General features: G+C 44.9%; 1 protein-coding gene across 1 annotated transcript; it reads right to left on the bottom strand.

The window, feature by feature from the left end:
• Nucleotides 1–1,166: 1,166 nt before the first annotated feature.
• Nucleotides 1,167–14,587, bottom strand: ELSPBP1 (epididymal sperm binding protein 1). Its single transcript, XM_025368675.1, is given in 6 exon segments — nt 1,167–1,359; nt 2,930–3,094; nt 5,496–5,695; nt 7,215–7,244; nt 7,613–7,793; nt 14,518–14,587. Coding segments are annotated over 5 exon segments (639 nt in total). The 3' UTR covers nt 1,167–1,359; nt 2,930–2,936.
• Nucleotides 14,588–23,646: the final 9,059 nt, after the last annotated feature.

Here is a 23,646-nt window from a genome sequence, read left to right as displayed (position 1 = left end):
AGGAGAAGAAGAAGGACGAGAAGAGGGAGAAGGAGAGGGAGGAGAAGAGGGAGGAGGAGAGGGAGGAGGAGAGGGAGGAGAAGAGGGAGGAGGACAGGGAGGAGGAGAGGGAGGAGGAGAGGCAGGAGAGGCAGGAGAAGAAGGAGGAGAAGAGGGAGGAGGAGAGGGAGGAGGAGAGGGAGGAGGAGAAGAAGAATAAGAGGGAGGAGGACTAGGTGGAGAAGAGGGAGGAAGAGAGGGAGGAGGAGGAGAAGAAGAAGAGGGAGGAGGACAAGGTGGAGAAGAGGGAGGAGGAGAGGGAGAAGAGGGATGAGGAGAGAAGGAGATGAAGGAAGACAAGAGGAGGGAGGAGGACAAGGAGGAGAAGAGGAAGGAGGAGAGGGAGGAGGAAAAGAGGGAGGAGGAGAGGGAGGAGAAGAAGGAGACGAGGGAGGAGGTGGAGAAAGGAGGAGAGGTAGGAGGAGAAGAAAAAGAAGGAGGAGGAGAAGGAAGAGAGGGAGGAGGAGAAGAGGGAGGAGAGTAGGGAGGAGGAGAAGGAGGAGGAGAAAGGAGAATAAGAGGGAGGATGAGATGGAGGAGAAGAGGGAGGAAGAGAAGAGGGAGGAGGAGGAGAGGGAGGAGGAGGAGGAGAGGGAGGAGGAGGAGGAGAGGGAGGAGGAGGATAAGAGAGACGAAGAGAGGGAGGAGGATAAGAAGGAGGAGAAGGAGAGGGAGGAGGAGAAGGGGGAGGAGGAGAAGATGGAGGAGGAGGAGAGGGAAGAGGAAGAGAGAAGGAAATGGAGAAGGAGAAGAGTGAAAGGAAGAAGAAGAAAGTACAAGAACAACAATGTGAGTTTCCATCTGGGCTGATCAGATTCTGTAATCAGTTCTTGATATCTGCCACGGGCACGGGGGAGCAATGATTGAGGCAGTCTTGCGGTGAATTTTCTACCCTCTGTTTACTTCCTAATTAATTTATTAATAATGTAGTAAGTACCTACAAACACCCCACCCAAATCTGATTTCCCCCAGAAAACAGAGCAGGCTGTAAGGACTCCTAGAGGTCTCTGGCCTGAGAGTCTGACCTCTCCACACTGTGAGACTCGACAGCTGGGCCACCAACCATTCCTTCCCCACACATTCACCATCGCTCTCATCTTAGGAAGCAGAGAAGGCAGATCCTGGGGTTAAATCAAGTCTCCTTTATTGGTGGTTATGCCGCATTCTCTCTACGTTCTTCACAAAGGACCAGCTGATCGAACCAGGTAGTTCAGAGGGTATTTCTAAAGGTGGTTATTTAAGTTTGAAAAAGCAATGAGAAAGACGAATCCGTGCTCAGCGTCAATATGGCGGTCCTCCTCTGAAGATGTTTCTCCTCTCCTTGAAAATAGAAGCAAAGATCTGAATGTCATGAATAAGTAGGCATTGGCTCAAAGAGGAAGGTGAATTAAAAATGACTTTGCATTGGTTTTCCAGACTTAGTCGGAAGCTGGTGGAAGCAGCTGTGCTGAGAAGACTCAGACGTTCCCCCAACCTCTGCCGGGCTCATAGGAACAAGGCCAATGAACAATGAGCTCCTCGACTTCACCTCTACGGTAAGGGGAAGGGGATCGGCAAAGAGCTAGTTTGCTGTGATGGACAGAAGTCAGAGGCTGGACACTGTTCCTAGTCCTAGCTACAGACCGAAGGCCGCTGTGGATGTTTTTTAATGTCTACCCTGTTAAGACGGTTCCCAGAGTTCCAAACCCCCTCCTTTCCCTCTCCTCTATTCCGGGAAGACGATTTTCATTGCCAAGGCAAAATTCAGGAAGGGTCCACTAATTTAGTGTCATCCGTAAGCCACGTGCGTCGTAAGGACAGACATTGCTAGAACCACCAGCGTTTTCCACCCCAAAGGGAGGAGGGATGGTGTTTTGTCCACACATCTGATGAAAGGGCTTCTCTTTATTTTAGATTTCAGAAGTCACAGAGCAGTGAGGTCGGTTGATCCATGCGGGAGATTTAAAGGGCATTTCTCTAGGCTGGAGAACACTGATGCTGGCCTTGGTGGAGAGCCAGAAGGAAAAGACGAGAAGAAAAGGAGGGATAGGACAGGCACGGGGACCCACGCCTGTAATCCCAGCACTTTGGGTGGATGAGTGGATCGCCTGAGGTCTGGAGTTCGAGACCAGCCTAGCCAACGTGGTGAAACTCCATCTCTATTAAAACAAAAAAAAACAAACAAAAAAACACACAAAAAACCAGGCGTGGTGGTGCACCCCTGTAATCCCAGCTACTCGGGAGGCTGAGGTGGGAGAATTGCTTGAACCCAAGAGGTGGAGGCTGCAGTGAGCCTCCTGAGTAGCTGGGACTACAGGTGTGTGCTACCACACCCAACGAATTTTGTTTTGTTTTGTTTTGTAGAGATAGGGTCTTGCTACATTGCCCAGGGTAGTTTTCAAGCTCCTGGCCTCAACTGATCCTCCTGCCTTGGCCTCCCAAAGCATTAGGATTACAGGTGTGAGTCACCACGGCTGGTCAGTTATCCCCTTTTCTGGATTGTTTTTTTCCTACCACACTCCATTTTGAGAAGTTCCACTTTCCTAATTGTCCACAGCCAAAGCCTCGCAGACTTGAAACTCAGAATGATACCTTTCTGGGTCTGAAAAAGTGCCAGTCTCCCCTCTGCTCTCCTGCTTGTGGGAGAAATCCTAATTTCTTTCATCCTCCTAATCTGGGCAGTTGTTCCAGTCTTCCCCAACCCCACCTTATCTTTGGCAACAGAGCCCGCATTGCTGGGAACCTCAGCTAATTAGATATGCTGGAAAATCCAGATCTCGCCTTCACATCAGCGACACTAATCAGACATGCTGGAAAAAGCAGATATCGCCTTCACATCAGAAACGTACCAGGTGTGTACCTGTCTCACCTCTGCATCCATGAAATGACCACTGTTGGTCCCTGCTCTCACCTCAGCATCAGCAGTACACCCAGGTGTGGTCCTGGTCGTAGTTATAAGAAGTTGCACACCACACAAGATTCTCCTTGGATCCTTTGTTAGTGCAGTTAAAATAATTCTTGTTTTTATAGTTGAATGGAAAGTGGCAAGGAAAGCCAGGGACCAATGCGGAAATTCCTAGGAAGCAGAAGGGGATAAGACAAAGGTTACTCCCCAGGCTTCACACTGTCACAGAGGCGTGGGCTTCAGACCCACCCTAGATTTCAAACTGTGACTGAGTGTGATGGTTCGTGCCTTTAATCCCAGCATGTTGGGAGACTGAGCCTGGAGGATCATGTGAAGCCAGGAGTTCAAGACCAGCCTGGGCAACATAGCGAAACCCTATCTCTACAAAAAGTTTCTTAAAAAATAAGTTGGGCATGGAGGTGTGTGCCTGTAGTCCTGGCTACTCAGGAGGTTGAGGTGGGAGGATTGCTCAAGCCTGAGAGGTTGAGGCTGCATTGAGCCACGACTGCACCACTGCACTACAGCCTGGGTGACAGATGGAGACCCTGTCTTTAAAATATAAAAAGCGGCTGGCTGTGGTGGCTCAAGCCTGTAATTCCAACACTCTGGGAGGCCAAGGTGGGCAGATGACTTGAGGTCAGGCATTTGAGAACAGCCTGGCCAACATGGTAAAACCCCATCTCTACTAAAAGAAAAGAAATACAAAAAAATAGCTGGGTGTGGTGGCGGGCGCCTGTAATCCCAGCTACTCAGGAGGCTGAGGCAGAAGAATCGCTTGAACCCGGGAGGCAGAGGCTGCAGTGAGCCGAGATCGCACCACTGCACTCCAGCCTGGGTGACAGAGTGAGACTCCGTCTCAAAAAAAAAAAAAAAACAACTAAAAACTAAAATCTGGGTAAACTCTGCACAGCAAGGTGTTGCCTGGGCACTGCTCAGAATGCTGACCCAAACCTAAGCAAAAGAAGAATTTGTGTTCACAGTTACAAGAGCTGAAATGAGCCGAAAGAACACGCCCTTACTGCCCTTGGGTGAGAACATGTGTGTTGGGAGACTCAAACTCAAACTTCCTCACTCTGTGTGTGTCCACAGATGACTGCAGAAGCGTCATGAGTATCAATCTCGTGAGTGACAAAGTTTAGCGAGTAGGCACATTTGCACCTGTGGAATCCGTGAAAGATGGGGATATAAATGATGTCCTCACGAAAGATGACCCCATAAATAATACGAACTGGACGCCTCTATCCATAGCAGCTTGAGGCAACAGAGGGTAAATGGGTCTCAATTTTTGCTGTCACATCTTCTCCCATGACCAGCTGAGAAATAATTTATTTTATTTAGGAAATTCCCGAGTTGTTGGAACAACACACATCCCCACCCACAGCTATTCGCCTGACCCCTTGCCTGGAGTGGTGCAGACCTATAACTCCTTATAGTTCCTCTTTGCCCAAGGACTTCCCTTTCCTTTCCACTGGGCCTTGGGTATTTTCTTCGCTCAGAAGCTATCAGAGTGTAGGACTTGAGAAAGGCTGGAAGATAGAGCAGGGCACTGGAATAGGGAAGAAGGGCAGAGTGGAAGCACAGAGGGCCCTAGAGGAAGGAGGGAGAAGGAGAACGTTGGTTACCAGGAGGACCTGGCGGATAGAGGATTTGTCTCAGAGGACCAATCCCAGTGTCCTCATCTTTCACGATTCCACAGGTGCAAATGCGTCTACTTGCTAAACTTTATGACTCACGAAATCGACACTCGTGACGCTTCTGCGGCCATTTGTGGACACACACAGAGAGGGGAAGTCTGAGTCTCCCGACACACGTGTTCTCAGCCAAGGGGAACAAGGGGATGCTCTTTCGGTTCATTTCAGCTCTCCTACTGTGAACAGGTACACTTCGGCAGTCTAGTACGTTTTCCAAATGTGTGAGCCTTTTGTCGGGTGATTTCACTGTTTGTTTGCTTATTTATTTATTTTAGAGGCAAGGTCTCACTCTCTCACCCAGGCTGGAGTGCAGAGGTATGGTCATAGCTCACTGCAGCCTCAACCTCCCAGGCTCAAGTGATCCTCCCGCCTCAACCTCCTTAAGTACCTGGGACTACAGGCACATGCTACCACACTTGGCTATTTATTTATTTATTTTTGTTGCGTTTTTTGTTTTGTTTTGTTTTGTTTGTAGAGACAGCGTCTCACTATGTGACCAGGCTGGTCTTGAACTCCTGGCCTCAAGTGATCCTGACATCTCAGCCTCCCAATATTCTGGGATTACAATGTGAGCCACCATGCCTGGCTCACGCTAGGGTTTTTAAAAGCCTTAGCATGTGTTTATTCTGTATTTGCATCACGGTTAGGTGTTTAACATTTCGAGCATTTCATTTTGGCACCTTTTTCTTGGATTTTAAAGCCTGTGGCATATCACACCATTGACGTTATTCACGAGGCCAGAACTCTGTCTGCCTGATTCAACACCAGATCCTCAGTGCCCAACTCAGTGCCTGGCTCACAATGCGGTTTCAGTAGGTGTTTGTTGAGCAGATGAATGAAAGAATCCACCCACACCCACCCAACTCCCATCCCCAGATTACTGGTGTCGGCACAGAAACTCCACTTTCCATCCTTATCCATGTTCTCTGTGGTCGGGCACCAGAGCTTGTTGCTTTCATCCTCCAGGCAATCGGAGACCACATTATTTCTGTAGATGGAGGGGAAGATGCAGGGCTTGCTGAGAGAATTTCCCCCATACTCTGAAAATGATTATGGAAAGGTTACAGGTCAAGAAGAGGAGCTGAGAAGAGCTTCCATTTATGACACAAAAACTGTCCCACGCTTTATCCCATGAAAGGCAACGTAGCATTGGATTCTCCAAGCAACTTCTGGATGACGTTATTATCTGGATATTATGGATAAGTGAGAGCCAAAATTATCAACTCGCACACGGCTTACTGTCTCCATTAACGTGACTTCACGGTTCTGCGGTCGCCATCACCTTGACTCTATTAAGCTAGGAAATTCTTGTCCCGGAAGATTCTTATCTTGCAAATAGCCTTATTATTCATTCCAGAAGCCTCTAGAAAAGCTATTTACATAAACATCAGACCGTTCAACTTTTTCAGTAGACTGTGTCAAAACACTGTTTACTCTTCCAGACTCTTTGAAACCCCGTCTTTGGTCATTTCACCTTGCTGTGACCACCAACCCTAACTCTTACATCATGATCCTTACACAATCCAAATCACATCCCCCACTGAGAGACCCACCTTAGACAAGACCCCAAGACCCCATCAATATGCTGAGTTTTCCCTCCCCACTTCGAGACGTTATTTTTTATTTTTTTAGACGGAGTTTCGCTCTGTCACCCAGGCTGGAGTGCAGTGGTACGATCTCGGCTCACTGCAACATCCATGTCCTGGGTTCAAGAGATTCTCCTGCCTGGAGATTACAGGCATGTGCCACCCATGCTTCGCTAATTTTTGTACTTTTATTAGAGAAGGGGTTTCGCCATGTTGGCCAGGCGGGTCTTGAACTCCTGACCTCAGGTGATTCACCTGCCTCGGCCTCCCACAGTGCTTGGATTACAGGCGTGAGCCACCACACCCGGCCTGCTATAGTGAGATTTAAGGTTAGTGTTGGTTTATAGTAAAGAACGCAAATGGTGGATGATTAGGACTAGAATAAAATTAAGGTTTAGAGAGAATTCAGATTTGTTGAGTGCTAAGGGAAGAACAGAATTAAGATTTTTATGCAAGAATAAGCATGCCTAGGAATAAGTACCTTCATGGATTTTTGTCTCTGTGGAAGCAACAGTACTTAAGGAGAGAGCATGCNCTCCTGCCTCAGCCTCCCGAGTAGCTGGGATTACAGGTGCCTGCCACCCACACCCAGCTATTTTTTCCTAATTTTTAATAGAGATGGAGTGTCGCCATGTTGGCCAGGCTGCTCTCGAACTCCTGACCTCAGGTGATCCACCCACCTTGGCCTCCCAAATTGCTGGGATTACAGGTGTGAGATACTGCACCCAGCGGGCGTGGGTGTTTTTCAAAAAAAGTTCTGCTGAATGTGTCTGCCTCTCCTGCCTCCCCTTCCACCTCCACCATCATTTCTGCCTCTGTCATCCCAAGATGGTGAGACCAACCCTTCCTCTTCCTCCCCCTCCTCAACGTGAAGATGATGCTAATGGCCTTTATGCTGATCCATTCCCACTTAATGGAGAGCAAATGTATTTCCTCCTTTTTACAATTTTCTTAATAACATTTTATTTTCTCTAGTTTATTATGAGAATACGGTATATAATACATAAGACATACAACATCTGTGTTAATTGACAGTTTATGTTACTGGTAAGCTGTCTCGTCAACAGTAGGCTATTAGTAGTTAAGTTTTGATTGGATTACAGGCATGAGCCACCTCGCCCAGCCTCAAATCCCTTTTCTTACACTTTGTTTCTTTTTTCCTTATTAATTTAGAAAATTAAGAAAGACATAAAGATGGGATGGTTCTATTGGGTCAACTAGTCTTACAATATCACAAGACCCTCATCCCGAGAGCACCATTTTTAACACTATCATTGTTAACATTATTACCCATTATTAGCATTCAGTGTCTGGCATCCCAGAGCTTTTTCTATGCATGCATACGTATTATAATTTGTCTGCAAAAACGTGATCATGTCATAGACAGTCACACATTCTCTTTTGTGATCCACCCTAGTCAAAGGCCACTGGCAGGGACAACATGATACCGCTCACCTTCACTCTGGCAGTACTTCCATTGGCCATTGTACACCGCTCTGGTGGCACACCAAGGGGATAAGCTATGAATTTTGGTGCAAGTGAAGTAAACAGATCCCTTGTAGGTGAAAGGAAAGACACATTCCTCGTGCATCCCTGAAGGGCAGAAGGAGAAAACGGGAGTAGGGAAGAATCACAATGAATTAGCAAAGGATGAGTCTTGGTTTGGCTCTTGCTTTGATCGGAATGTCTGTGTCCCCCTGCCAAATTCATATGTTAAAATCCTAACCCCCACGGTCATGGTACAAGGGGCGTTTGGAAGGTGATTAGGTCGTACGGGCAGAGCCTTCATGATTGGGATAAGAACCCTTACAAGAGAACCCAGAGAGGTAGCTAGCCCCTTCTACGATGTGAGGATACAGCAGGAAGGCACCATCTGTGAACCAGGAAGCAGGCCCTCATCAGCAACTGAAACTGCTGGTGCCTTGCCCTTGGACTTCTCAGCCTCCAGAACTGGGAGATAGAAATTTATATTGGTTATAAGCTACTCAGTCAATGGTACTTTTAAAATTTTGTTTCATTTACTTTTTTTATTTTATTTTTTATTTTTTGAGATGAAGTCTCACTCTGTCACCCAGGCTGGAGTGCAGTGGTCTGGTCTCAGCTCACTGCAACCTCCATCTCCTGGGTTCACGCGATTCTCCTACCTCAGCCTCTAGAGTAACTGGGATTACAGGTGCCTCCCACCACACCTGACTAATTTTTTTTTTTTTTTTTTTTTTTGAGACGGAGTCTCGCTCTGTCGCCCAGGCTGGAGTGCAGTGGCCGGATCTCAGCTCACTGCAAGCTCCGCCTCCCAGGTTCACGCCATTCTCCTGCCTCAGCCTCCCGAGTAGCTGGGACTACAGGCGCCCACCACCTCGCCCGGCTAGTTTTTTGTATTTTTTTAGTAGAGACGCGGTTTCACCATGTCAGCCAGGATGGTCTCGATCTCCTGACCTCGTGATCCGCCCGTCTCGGCCTCCCAAAGTGCTGGGATTACAGGCTTGAGCCACCGCGCCCGGCCCTGACTAATTTTTGTATTTTTAGTAGACATGAGGTTTTGCCATGTTGGCCAGGCTGGTCTCGAATAGTACTCGTGGCACTCAGATGTGGCAAATATTGAGGGGACAACTTTCGATGTCCTTATTCTTCTTGATGAGTACAGGAACTTTGTTTTTTTGTGCAGTGTATCCACAGAACCTAGAATAGTTACTTGCTCAAGAAACAACAGAAAGAATAAAATAAGTTTGGAAAATGCCACGTGAAACAAAGTTAAACAGATTTCTTTAATGAAGGACTCATCAGAAAAGTTAATATGAAAATGAGAATTGATGTATACAGTATATTGAGTTGTCCTTCTTTTTTTTCACAATTCAATAGCAGTAGAGACTAACCTCAGGTGATCCTCCCACCTTGGCCTCCCACAGTACTGGGATTACAGGCGTGAGCCACCATGCCTGGCCTGTGGTATTTTGTTGTGGCAACCCAAACAGACTGAGACAGTTCTCATGGGGGCCTGAAGGCTACACACCTAGGCTTAGCATCCAACTTCCTAATGACATATCAGGGAGTATCCAATTCATGATGGAACCAGGAGCACTGGGGAAGAGTTTCATACACAACCCAGACAACCAAGGTATATTGTTCCCTGAGACTACTGTTGCTCAGAGCATAAAATCGGAGGCCAATAACGTTACACAAAATAACTTTTGGTGGATCACAAGACCACATTAGGTTATGTAGGGACACACATTAAATAATTTTGAAATATAAACTGGAAAAAAAATTATTTTCCAGTGGTCCTTTTAGTCCTTCTGCTTACGCAAAAGAGAAAGCTTCAATTTAATACTAGTATTTCTCTACCGCATCTCTAATATTTAATAATCTCTCATTTTAACAAGAACAAAAGAGAGAGAGAGAGAGGGCAGGACTCAGGCTTAAAGCTTTGTTTGGACAATAGCCTAGCAGAATTTAATAATGAGATTTTGTTTTCATAGTACAGTATTTATTTTTGGTCATATTTCCTATTTATGGAAAGTGGTAGTGCTTTTTTATATTATAATACTGATGTTAACCAAACTCTTAAAATGAATTTTTTTAAAGTGAAGATAAGTGAGCAAATTTAAAGAAAAATGTTGAGTAAATAATAGTACTGGTGGCACCCAGATGTGGCAAATATTGAGGGGACAACTTTCAATGTCCTTATTCTTCTCGATGAGTACAGGAACTTTGTTTTTTTGTGCAGTGTATCCACAGAACCTAGAATAGTTACTTGCTCAAGAAACAACAGAAAGAATAAAATAAGTTTGGAAAATGCCACGTGAAACAAAGTTAAACAGATTTCTTTAATGAAGGACTCATCAGAAAAGTTAATGTGAAAATGAGAATTGAGGTATACAGTATATTGAGTTGTCCTTCTTTTTTTTTCCCCCCCCCCCCCACAATTCAATAGCAGTAGAGACTAATGGTCCCTGAAATATATCAAGAAATGCTGTTCTTGGCCAGGCACGATGACCCATGGCTGTAATCCCAGCACTTTGGGAGGCAGAGGTGGGTGGATCACTTCTAGCCAGGAGTTCAAGACCAGCCTGGGCAGCAAAGTGAAACCCCATCTCTACAAAAAACAAACAGTATTAGCCAGGCATGGTAGTGTGCCCTGTAATCCCAGCTACTTGGGAGGCTGAGGGAGAAAGACCCTTTGTGCCTGAGAGGTTGAAGCCACAGTGAGCCACGATTGCATCTCTGCACTCCAGCCTGGTGACAGAGTGAGATCCTGACTGAGAACAAAACAAAACAAAAAACCGAAACAAAAATCGTGTTCTGCAGAATTTTGATGTGTAAATTTTTTAAAAGAAATAAATGCTATTCTATCCCAGATTCCTCATCACATGAAAACCCGCGTACAATAAGGACTAATGAAAGTTGATCGCTTTGTTTGAGCAGAACTGGGATGAGAGCTCAACTTGCTCATCTGCTAGTTCAGAGTCACAGCTTCCCTCCTTGCTCTAATGTCATTTATTTGCCTCCTTCCTTCCCTCCCTCAAAGATATAATGATAGAATACTATGAGTGAGATACTCCAGTGGGTGATTTGTGTATGTGTGCAATGGATTATGGGTGGAAATTATGCTCACCATTTCCTGGCTTTAAAAAGTCCCCAACAATCCTCCATGCTATTTTCTTCCTCTGCCAACCAGCTGAATATAGAGCAGCAGTTCTTAATAGAGAAGGAGGAGCAATTATGACCTCCTGGGGGCATTAGCCAAGGTTTAGAGACATTTTTGGTTGTTACAACTTATAGGGGAAAGGAACCAGTGGCTGCTACTGACATCTGCCAGTTAGAGGCTAGGGATATTGCTAAACATCCTACAATGCACAGGACAGCTCCCCAGAACAAAGCTATCCAGCCACAGACAGCAATCGTGCCAAGGCTGAGAAACTCTGAGGACTGAGCAGAGAATACTGAGGGCCTGGGGGACAGTGGAGTCACAAACTAGAGGATCTTGTTCTCTGGATTACAACAAAAAGTTTTCCCACCGAACATCCACATTGGACTGTAGAATGAGTTTAACATGAACCTCTGTTGAGTCAAGCCACTGACATTTGGGTGTTGCTACAATAGTTAGTCCTCTCCTAATAGACGGACAAGACATGGTGTCTGTCTTCAAGGTCTGTAACATGGTAACCACAGCCCTTGTGGATCAGATTCTTGTCCTGTATAACCTGACATAGGTCATTATGGGGACAAGGGATGGGTTGGGAGAATGTGGAGAAAACAGACTTCCATCTCTGAACCGCACCAACGGGGTGATGCAATTAGGAGTACTTAAATATCATTGCATTTTTCACCTCTGTTTCTCAGAACTGTTTGGTATTTATTTTTGTGAAACGTAAACCAGTTTAAATCAGGAAAGTGCTTAGAAGAGTACCAGGAGCATGGCTGCTGCTTAACAAATATTAGTTATGATCATCATTTTCATTATCATCATTACATCACCATCATCATCATCCTTCTCCACACTATTGTCATTGCCATCATCATAATGATCATCATCGTCATTGTCATGATCATCATCTGTCATTGTCACCATCATTAATCTCATTATTGTCATTGTCATCATGATGATCATCATTATCATCATTGTCATCCTAATCAACCTCATTATTGTCATTATCATGTGATGATGATCATCGTCATTGTCATCGTCATCATCAGTCAGTGTCATTATCATCAACCCCATTATTGTCATCATGTGATGATGATCATTGTCATTATCATCATCATTGTCATCATCAGTCAGTGTCATTATCATCAACCTCATTATTGTCATTGTCATCGTCATCATCGTTATTATAATCATCATTATTCTCCTCATCACATCATTGTCATCATCATTATCATCATCATCATCATCGTCATTGTCACCATCATCGTCATCATCATCATCATTGTCACGATTATTGTCATCATTATCATCGTTGTCATCATCGTCATATCATCATCATCATCCTCATCATTATCATTGTCATCATCACCATCATTATTGTTGTTATCAATGCTTTGCCTAAATCACAAACACCACTGAGTATATAGGATACTGTGTTGAGGAGGAGGGCAGATGCCCCCGTAGGTGGAATTAAGGTTATCTTTGGGAGTTGTTAGTAAGAATCAGTGCATAATGAATACTATTAGCCATCTGCAAAGTAATCCAGCAGATGGCCTAATCTTCTTAACTGAGTTACAATCCTCCATAATCCAGACCCTGCTGACCTGCCTGTTCTCACTCCCTGATTAACATTCCCTTGACCTTACTCCCTGTTCTTTCTCGTCTTTGGGATTTTGCTCCTGCCCTTCACCCTGCCACGAATGCCTTTCCCCTCTTCCCAGCTTTAGTCCCTGCTATTCATCCATGAATATTTGGTTCAGTCTGGGTCAATACTCTTCCTCACACTTATAATACTCAGAGTCAATCACTATAAATGAATGCAGTTGCCAATTTAAAAAAAATAATTCATTTATGTGTCTATAACTCCCAATTACTGTGAACTCTCTGAGTGGAGGGTCTAGGTTTTGTTTATTTCTGCACTTCTGATCCGTAACACAATGCCTGCAACTTAAAGATCACTCAGTAAGTGTATACTGAATAAATTTGTCTGTAAATACACTCAAAGGGAACTTGGAATACTGAGTTTCACCACAAGTATGCGGCTGTGGTCTCAGGGAGGCATGACAAAACTGAGATTATAACTAGAAAAGTAGATACCCCATCAAGTACATTGTTCCTTGTCTGAATAAACTGTGAGTTCCTAATCTTTTAGGAATTTGTCAGTTCTTTGAGAACCCACAATTTCTCTCTAGGAGAGTATTCATTTGCCCTTATGGTTGAGATGGCTGTGTGTTCATCAAAATCAGTTTTACTTTCCTCCCAAATGCACTGCTACACTGCATCTCCCAGACTTGCTTGCAGGTAAGAGCTATATCAGTTCTAGCCAGTGGAAGTAGGAGAAAGTGATGAATGTCACTTCCTGTCCTGGCCAAAAGAAAACAAAGAAACAAAAAACCTTCTCCTCCGAGATCCTCCAGACTCTCTTGATCCTTGCCTACGAGCTAAAAGCAAAGAAACCTCAGCAGATTCTGAAACCCAAGGGGATGGTGGGGCCCCAGGACGGAAGAAGCTTTGATCCCTGAATGACCATGTGGAGCATTGTTTCCTGACTGGATGCACCTGGTTCTGGCACTTTGCAGAACCAAGAAAAAAAAAATGTTATTGTATTAAGCTGCTGAGAGTTTGGAGTTTGCTTCTTACAATAGTTATTCTCACTACCCTGATAAATACACACATTTTTTTAAAAATGCAAATTCAAGTTTTCATATACTCTAATCCTCACTCAGTAACCCCAGGTTAGGAATCTCTGGAATAAAGAATGTGGGATCAAGGTGCATCAATATGTAAATGGTTCCTGAGCCTTATCCAGAAGAGAACGATCTGTCAGGCAGAAAAAGATTCTAATTGTGACGAATGACTCACCAAGGCTTGAGTGAATGACCTGTAAGCAAGGTCTCCTCTTGTTCTGTTTCTGTGCTTACCTGCAGTGTTTTAGTGATTAGTTTAGATTCTGAGATACATTAATATATAATTAGGGTGTCCAGGTTGGGGTCTGAGGGTTCAGTTCATTGGGATCATATAACTTGCCTTTTAATCAACATATTCACATTCCTCCCTCCATGTGCTGAGCATTATGAAAGATTCTGGTGCCCATTATTTTATTTAATCTTCAAAATAACCCCGTGAGATAAATGCCATTATTTTTCCTTCAGTCTGGAAACTGACTTCAGAGAGGTTATGCTGCTTGACCAAATGTACAGAGAAAAGAAGTGGCAGATCCAAGGTCCAAACCCCAGGTCTTCTGAGATTTTCTTTTTTTTTTTTTTTTTTCTTGAGACGGAGTTTTGCTCTTGTCGCCCAGGCTGGAGCACAGTGGCGCAATCTCGGCTAACTGCAACCTCCACCTCCTGGGTTCAAGTGATTCTCCTGCCTCAGCCTCCTGAGTAGCTGGTATTACAGTCACCTACCACCATGCCTGGCTAATTTTTGTATTTTTAGTAGAGACGGGTTTTCACCATGTTGGCCAGGCTGCTCTGGCACTCCTGACCTCAAGTGATCTGCCAGCCTCAGCCTCCCAAAGTGCTGAGATTACAGGTGTGAGCCACTGCACCCAGCCTCTTCTGAGATTTTTGCTAAGCCATCTCCTCCCTACTTGGTTCCAGGAATCTTTGCTTTGCCCCATTCATTCTTGTCCAGTTTCTAAATCCTCCCCGTCATTTTGAGTGTCCTCACCTCCACTTGACTCATAGGAACAGAGAAGGAAGGTCGTCCATCCCAACAGGTAACTGGACCATCGGGTCATCTTGGCTGCCCTCTTCTCTCTGGAATGAAAGAAGACAAAAATTTTCATCCCACAGTTCCCCTTCCTCTTCCCACTAGCTCCTAGATTTGACATCATACATGCCATTTTTCTTTCTATCCACAGTAATTTAAAAAATAGACCAGGCATAGTGGCTCACACCTGTAATCTCAGCACTTCGGGAGACCAAGGCAGAGGATCGCTTAAAGCCAGAAGTTCAAGACCAGCCTGGGCAACATAGTGAGACCTCATCTCTACAAAATTTTCATTTAAATTAGCCAGGCATGGTGGTGTATGCCTGTGGTCCCAAGCTGTTCAGGAGGCTGGATACTAATCCTGCATACCGCTCACCCTTGTTATGACGATTAATGACAACCATAAAAAAATAACAGATTTCGGAGGTCAAGATGGGAGGATTGTTTGAGGCCAAGAGTTTGAGATCAGCCCGGACAATATAGCAAGACCTCATCTCTACAAAAATTTTAAAAAGTTAGCCTTGTATGGTGGTGCATGCCTGTAGTCCCAGCTACTCAGGAGGCTGAGGTGGGAGGATCACTGGAGCCCAGGAGGTCGAGGCTGCAATGCACTATGATCGCACCACGGCACTCCAGCGTGGGCGACACAGCAAGGCTCTGTCTCAAAACACAAAGCAAAACAAAAAACAAATAAAACTCATTGAGTGCTGCACACCATTCTAAATTCACGATAATCCAGATAGGAAGTAGCCCAGCGTGGTAAGTACCATTACCACCCCAGATACGAACAGATGGGGCACACAGTAAGCTTAAGCACCTTGCTGAGGGTTACAGATCATGTAAGTAGGGGAGCTTGCAGGTGAACCCCAACAATCTGACTCGGTTCAGAGAAATTGAGCTCTTAACTAATGTACAATGCTGCCTCTAGGCTTAACATAGGACCAGACATGTGCTAAGAACTCATAAATATTATCCAAAATGGTATTGTTCATATAATATTATTTCATTTCTGAGAGCCGGGACTGTATTCTTAACTGGCTTCCAGACATGTCCACCTAGATGTCCTTCAAACATCTCAAATTCCAAGCTTTGGCTTTTGAGATACAGCCCAAAATATGTGATCCTTCCCCTACGTTACTTCATTTAATTACACTGTGTTCTTCCCAACCGCCTGGGTTGTAGACCCCAGTGCAGATCTGCTGTCCCTGTCTCTTGCTGTGTTCTATCAGTCAGTTGGCTTCACTTTTCTGAAGCTCTCAAATCTATCCGCTTGGCCGGGCGCGGTGGCTCAAGCCTGTAATCCCAGCACTTTGGGAGGCCGAGATGGGCGGATCACGAGGTCAGGAGATCGAGACCATCCTGGCTAACACGGTGAAACCCCGTCTCTACTAAGAAATACAAAAACTAGCCGGGCGAGGTGGCGGGCGCCTGTAGTCCCAGCTACTCGGGAGGCTGAGGCAGGAGAATGGTGTAAACCCGGGAGGCGGAGCTTGCAGTGAGCTGAGATCTGGCCACTGCACTCCAGCCTGGGCGACAACGCGAGACTCCGTCTCAAAAAAAAAAAAAAGAAAAAAAAAAAAAAAAATCTATCCGCTTTTCCTGCCTCTGCTGTTACAGACTAAACGAAGGTCTTTTTCATCTCTTCTCAACTATTCAACTGTTGTCCTGTTCCCTCACGGATATGCAGCCTCCAGCCTCTCTCCTCTACAAGGTTGAGCTCTTTTTCTCTTTTTCTTTCTTTCTTTCTTTTTTTTTTTTTTTGACACAAGGTCTTGCTCTGTCACCCAGGCTGCAGTGCAGTGGTGCCATCATGACTCACTACAGCCTCCATCTCCCAGCTCAAGTGATGCTCCCACCTTAGCCTCCCAAGTAGCTGGGACTACAGGCACGCATCACCACACCCAGTTAATTTTTAAACTAAGATTATTGTTTGTAGAGATGAGGTCTCACTATGTTGCCCAGGCTGGTCTCAGACTCCTGAGCCCAAGCTGTCCTCCTGCTCAGCCTCCCAAAGCACTGGGATTACAGGCATGAGCCACTGTGCCCAGTACGGGCTCTTTCCTGATGCCTGCTTTATGCATCCACTCAGGAATGCGTATTTATTGAGCATTTACAAGATGTAGGGCCAGAGCTACACAGTGAGTATGCAGCAGTGGGTAAAGCAGGCATAGTCCCTTCCTTCGTGGGGCTGAGAGTCTACCAAGGAGAGAGACATGAGGTGAAGAAACCAGAAACAAATACAACTATTTGCTGTGATCATTGCTGTGGACGAGTCTCAGGAATAACTAGGACAAGGCCACTTTTGATTGAGAGGTCAGGGGAGGGTCCTCTGAGACATGACAGGTAAGCTGACACCTGGAGGAACAGATGGAGGAGGGAGACGGGAGAGGAGCTGGAGGTATGCGGGTGGGGGATGCATCCAGGCCAGAGAAGCCGATGTGGAAAGGGCCTGAGATGAAAAAAGCTAGATGTGCTCAAGGAGCAAGTGGGACCCACATGGCTAGGGCCCAGGCTGGGCACAGTGGCTCATGCCTATAATCCCAGTGTTTTGGGAAGCCGAGCAGGAGGATGGCTTAAGCTTAGGAGTTTGAGACCAGCCTGGACCACACAGTGACACCTCATCTCTGCAAAAAGTGAGGAGGAGCAAGGTCACAGAGATGCATGGTGATGTGGGTGGGACCGGACCCTGTAGCACCTCCCTAAGATTTTTTTTTTTTGAGATGGAGTCTTGCTCTGTCGCCCAGGCTGGAGTGCAGTGGCCTAATCTCAGCTCACTGCAAACTCCTCCTCCCTAGTTTATGCCATTTTCCTGCTCCAGCCTCCCAAGTAGCTGGGACTACAGGCGCCCGCCACGTCGCCTGGCTACTTTTTTGCATTTTTTATTAGAGACGGGGTTTCACCATGTTAGCCAGGATGGTCTCCATCTCCTGACCTCGTGATCCGTCCGTCTCGGCCTCCCAAAGTGCTGGGATTACAGGCTTGAGCCACCGCGCCTGGCCTCTCCCTCAGATTCTAAATGCAACCTGAAGGCCAGGTGCAGTGGCTCATGCCTGTAATCCCAGCACCTTGGGAGGCCAAGGAAGGCAGATCACCTGAGGTCAGGAGTTCAAGACCAGCCTGGTCAACATGGTAAAACCTCATCTCTACTAAAAATACAAAAATTCCCTCCGCATGGTGGTGGGTGCCTGTAATTCCAGCTACTCGGATGCTGAGCCATGAGACTCGCTTGAACCCAGGAGGCAGAGGTTGCTGTGAGCCAAGATCATACCACTGCACTCCAGCCTGGGTAACAGAGCAAGGCTCAAAAAAATATATAGAATAGAATAGAATAGAAGCAACCAGAAGCCACAGAAGGGATTAAAGTGAGGAAGTGTGAACCAGGCACAGTGGCTCACGCCTGTAATCCGAGCATTTTGGGAAGCTGAGATGGGCGGATCGCTTGAGGTCAGGAGTTTGACACCAGCCTGGCCAACATGGCGAAATCTCATCTCTAATAAAAATACAAAAAAAAAAAAAAAGAATTAACTGGGCGTGGTGGTGGGTGCCTGTAGTCCCAGCTACTTGGCAGGCTGAGGCAGGAAAATCACTTGAACCCAGGAGGTGGAGGTTGCAGTGAGCCAAAATCGCACCATTGCACACCAGCCTGGGCGACAGAGCAAGACTCTGTCTCAAAAAAAAAAAAAAAAAAAAGTGAGGAGGGGTGGCGTTTATTAATTCAAAATCCTCCATCACCTTTAGAATACAATCCATAGTCCATACCATGCCTTCCCTCAAAGCTCATTTCTTATCTTCCTTCTCCTCCCTCTAGCTGCCTTTTAGTTGTTTCCTGCAGAAGCCACCTCAAGGCCTTCGCACTCGTTCTTCTCTTTGCCCGGGATGATCCCTCCATCCCCAGCTATTTACATGGCTTGCTTCCTTGTGCAATAAAGAGTTTCGTGCAAATTCGAAGAATTGGTAGCAACAGATGGTCTGGAATGTTAATGACTCTGCACAGACCAAGTTATGGGTATTAATAGAAAATATTTTAGGGCTGTTCAAAATAATTATTCAACTGGAAAACAAACCCTAATAGCCAGACACCCACGTCTGGAACATCCAGGTGAGGACCAAGTTACGCCTTGGGCACTGGCAGGTTCAGATGCTTGGAGAACCCTCTGTCCTGAGCCCTGGGGTTGTTGGGACCAGCATCCTGCCACTTGCCACTGTTTCTTGGCTGGTCGGATAAAGGGTTGTTGTAGTTTTGGAGTCAAACCACAGGCAAATGTGGGGGTAGTTTTTCCAATCATCAAATGAGGGAGAATAAACTCCACCTTGGGATTTTTTTTTTTTTTTTTTTTTCTGAGACGGAGTTTCCCTCAGTCGCCCAGGCTGGAGTGCAGTGGCCGGATCTCAGCTCACTGCAAGCTCCGCCTCCTGGGTTTACGCCATTCTCCTGCCTCAGCCTCCCAAGTAGCTGGGACTACAGGCGCCCACCACCTCGCCCGGCTAGTTTTTTGTATTTTTTAGTAGAGACGGGGTTTCACTATGTTCGCCAGGATGGTCTCGATCTTCTGACCTCGTGATCCGCCTGTCTCGGCCTCCCAAAGTGCTGGGATTACAGGCTTGAGCCACCGCGCCCGGCCCCTCGGGATCTTATACATTCAGCAGATGCTGGAAAGCACTGTGTAAATGTCAGAGGGGGCACACAAGCCAGATATTTTCATTACTATTTATGGAGACAGCATACACGCTAGATTTTTTTTTTTTTTTTTTGAGATGAAGTCTTGCTCTGCGTCCCAAGCTGGAGTGCAGTGGCACAGTCTTAGCTCACTGCAACCTCCGCCTCCCTGGTTCAAGCGATTCTCCTGCCTCAGCCTCCCGAGTGCTGGGATTGCAGGCATGAGCCACTGCACTCAGGCCATCCCTGAGATTTTACTGGAATCTGCTGACTACCAATTTTGGGATAAGTGCAGAGGAACGAAAAGACGGTGACACTCGAAAACCTAAGTCACTTAGAGCCTTGTAGTTCTCAGCAAGACGCTTATCCACTCATCTATCCATTCATTTATCCTTCTATTTATTCATGATTCATTCAATCCATCCTCTTATCATCCATCCATCAATCATTCATCCAATGCATCTGTGTTCCCCATGCACATACATGCACAGAGCGTTTTCCTGAGCGGGCCTGTGAGAAGCCACTGATATCAATCACCTCTGGAAGTGGGAACCAGGGGTAAATAAGAGACTTCTTTCGATTTAAGTTTGTGTCACAAATGTGTGACTTGCATCGTTAAAAACAATTTAATTATGTACATACCAAGAAAGTAAGAGTTGCAATATTCCCAACACAAAGAAATGATAAATGTTGGAAGTAATGGATATCCTAAATACCCTGATTTGATCATTACACACGATACACATGTATCAAAATATCACATCAGTGGCTCACACCTGTAATCCCAGCACTTTGGGAGGCTGAGGTGGGAGGATTACTTGAGACCAGGAATTTGAGACCAGCCTGGACAACATAGTGAGACCCCATGTCTATTAAATAAATAAATAATGGAAAACAAAAATCACATGTACCTCAATAGATATATACAATTATTGTGTATCAATACATTTTAAAAACAGTAATTATACATGTATATCTATGCACATACATAATGTGTATATACATAGATGTGCACATGCCTGTTTACATTATAGATGTGTATATATGTATACATAATATACACACATCATATGTGCACATACACAGGTATATGCATGCACATATGCTCACACAAAAACATGCAGAGTTAAAACGTTTTTTAAAAAAGATAGAACATCCTGGGTAAAGCAACAGGAGGCAGTTTAAAATCACAAAATAAAAAATCTACAACAATGAGATGGCTGTCTTAGGAATGGATTAATTTTATGGGGTAGTTATTGACTTACAAATTTATTGAACATCTATAGAGCAAAGCATGGTGGCAGGGGCCTCCTGATGTTGGCATTCTAATTCCGCTGGCTTTCCAGTCATTAAAAGCCTGTGTGGATATTTCACTAGTGCCTAGCAGAGTGACATTTAATAAGGTACTTCACAGCCTACCCCTCTATACAATGGGGATGCTAATAACTAGATCTACTTCATAGAGTTGTTGGGAGGATTAAATTAGATGAAAGATACAAAATGCTTAAGACAATGTGTGCTATAGAGATAATTCACAATAAACGTTGGCCATTGATGATGATGATGATGATGATGATGACATTCATTCACCATGCTAGACCTGCAGTAATAAATTAATTAAGCAAACATCTTGAGAATGTTCTAATTCTCTTCTTTTACTTTTGTTATTTCTTGGCTTTCAAACTTTCCTGAAAATATTACCTTCTGAGAAATTTTTTCCAGCTTAATGATACTCTACATTGTTAATATTCCCTCATCCATCCGTCCATCCATCAGCCATCCTTTTACCAACCCTTCTGTCATCATCCATCCATCCACCCATCCACCCATGTATCCTTCCACCATTCTTCCATCCATTCCTCCATCTATCCATCTTTTCATCTATCTTCTTCCATCATCCATTCATCCACCCATCAATTCATCCACCCATTCATCTTTCCACCAATTCTTCCATCCATGGATCAATTCTCCCATCCTTTTGTCCATCTTTCACCAGCCATCTATCCACTCATCTATCCATTCATTTATCCTTCTATTTATTCATTATTCATTCAATCCATCCTCTTATTATCCATCCATCAGTCATTCATCCAATAAGTATTTAAGAACCCCACCATCCATAAGAAACTGTGTCAAGTACCAAGAGGAACCACACATGATTTCTGCCCTCAAAAATCAGAGATAAATCCTTTCATCCATCCTTCGATTTATTCATCCACTCCTCATCCATCCTTCCATCCATCCATTCTTTCACCATTCATCCATTCTTCTATCCACCCATCCTTCCCTTCATTCTTTAATCTTCCATCAGTCCACCACCCATCCAATGAGTATTCAAGAACCCTGTCACCTATGAGGAAATGTGGTGGGTACCAAGAGAAACCAGATATGATAGCTGTCTTCAAACAGCTAGAGATAAGATATTGGCACCAATACTTACCACCCAACATGGAAAATAATGGCAGCCACAACTGGTAGTATTAAGGCACTGATAGGGTGCCCAAGAGGCAGCTTAGCCCACAGCCTCTGCCCTCTGGTTCTCTTAAGCCAAAACAATTTCACAGTGGAGCGGTGAGAAGATAATAGCACCCGATCAACCAGGATTCAAATCCTACTCTCCTATGTTTCAACTGGGTGGCCTTGGGAAGGTCATTTCACCCTCTGAACTCCAAGCCAATATTCCTTTTTTTTTTTTTTTTTTTTTTTTTTTTGAGACGGAGTCTTGCTGTGTCGCCCAGGCTGGAGTGCAGTGGCGCGATCTCGGCTCACTGCAAGCTCCGCCTCCCGGGTTCACGTCATTCTCCCGCCTCAGCCTCCGAGTAGCTGGGACTACAGGCGCCCGCCACCACGCCCGGCTAGTTTTTTGTATTTTTAGTAGAGACGGGGTTTCACCATGTTAGCCAGGATGGTCTCGATCTCCTGACCTCGTGATCCACCCGCCTCGGCCTCCCAAAGTGCTGGGATTACAGGCTTGAGCCACCGCGCCCGGCCGCCAATATTCCTATCTGTTTAATGGAAATAAAATCTCAACTATAGAAGCCATTGTGATAATTACAGGCACACATGGGGCTGTAAAGTCACTGGAGTATAGTGTAGCTTCAAAATAATGAGTCCTTCTGCTTCTCAGAAGCAAATGATCCCAGATCTGAAACAGAACTTCAGTGTAAGACTTCCCTCCACCTCTAAGCGCGCACACACACCTCTTCTATTACATATTAGGCTGCCTTTGGAGTGAGAAGCAACAGGATCTCAGTAAGCTCTTTTTGAATCTCAACTTTCTTTTTCCTAAAATAGGGAGAGTACGCCTTACCTTGGAGAAACGGTGCAAAAATTGATAGAACCATGAAGATTTTAATCCACCACCAAGAATTTAATAAGTAATTCACCCAGTCTCTTAACAGGTAACTTGTTCCCTTTTTTTCAGTTTCTTCCCTAAATTTGGGATTCAGGCAACCTTCCTTAGCATTACATCATTGACATAATCTGGTTTAACCCATTTCTTTAGTTTATTAACAGAGAAAGGATCTCACCCACAAGACCCCCTTCCCTACTTTCTCTGACTTTCCCCTTCCAGAACCAATATGGCAGCCACCAGCTACTTCTGGTTCTTGAGCATTTGAAATGGGAAAGTTCAAATTGTTCTATGTTGTAAGTGTAAAATACTTACTGATTCTGAAGACAAAGTATAGGAAAAAAAAGTAAAGTATTTCATTAATTTGTATTCATTTGTATTCATTAATTTTTTCAATTTATTCATTATACAATTTATACAATTTTCAATGTATACAATTATACAATGTATACAATTTACGCAATTATTCATTAATTTGTATTCAATAATTAATTTGTATTCATTTGTATTCATTAATTTGTATTCATTATGTGTTGAAATGATAATCGTTTACATATCCATGGGTTCCCCAAAACATATTATTTAAATACATTGCACTTATTTTTTCTTACTTTCTAAAAGTGCTTTTGCTATAAAACTTATAATGATTTATGTGGCTCACATTATATTTCTAGTGCACCACGATGCTCTAGACCTTCCTTTCTTACTATGGGAGCCCCAAGACCCCACTTCTCACACCCTCCCAAGTTTCCAGGTCAAAATGTACCTTTGAGAGAGTTCTTCTGGGCCCTAGCTCTCTCCACGATCTCTCTTTACGGTTCTGCTCCCAAGAGCTCTGGATTATCTGGGGATTGGTTGAACGGCTTTGGCCCCAGCCTGTCTGTAGGACACAATGGCAGTTTCTCAAAGGAGGGTTCTTCATCAGGGGTTACTGTCCGAAGACAGTTTGGATGAGATCAGCTGTGGTTAATTTATGATGCCTCGAGATAACCCCATGCATATCCACGAAGCCCATAAAATTCAGTCAAGTGTACATGGACGGGGCCTTGCGGGGGCTGGGGTCAGGGACAAGAATATT

This window comes from Theropithecus gelada, chromosome 19 (genome assembly GCF_003255815.1).
Source record: "Theropithecus gelada isolate Dixy chromosome 19, Tgel_1.0, whole genome shotgun sequence".
Taxonomy (NCBI): Eukaryota; Metazoa; Chordata; class Mammalia; order Primates; family Cercopithecidae; genus Theropithecus; species Theropithecus gelada.
The sequence above is the reverse complement of the archived record's forward strand: the minus strand, read 5'-3'. Positions and strand labels throughout refer to the sequence as shown.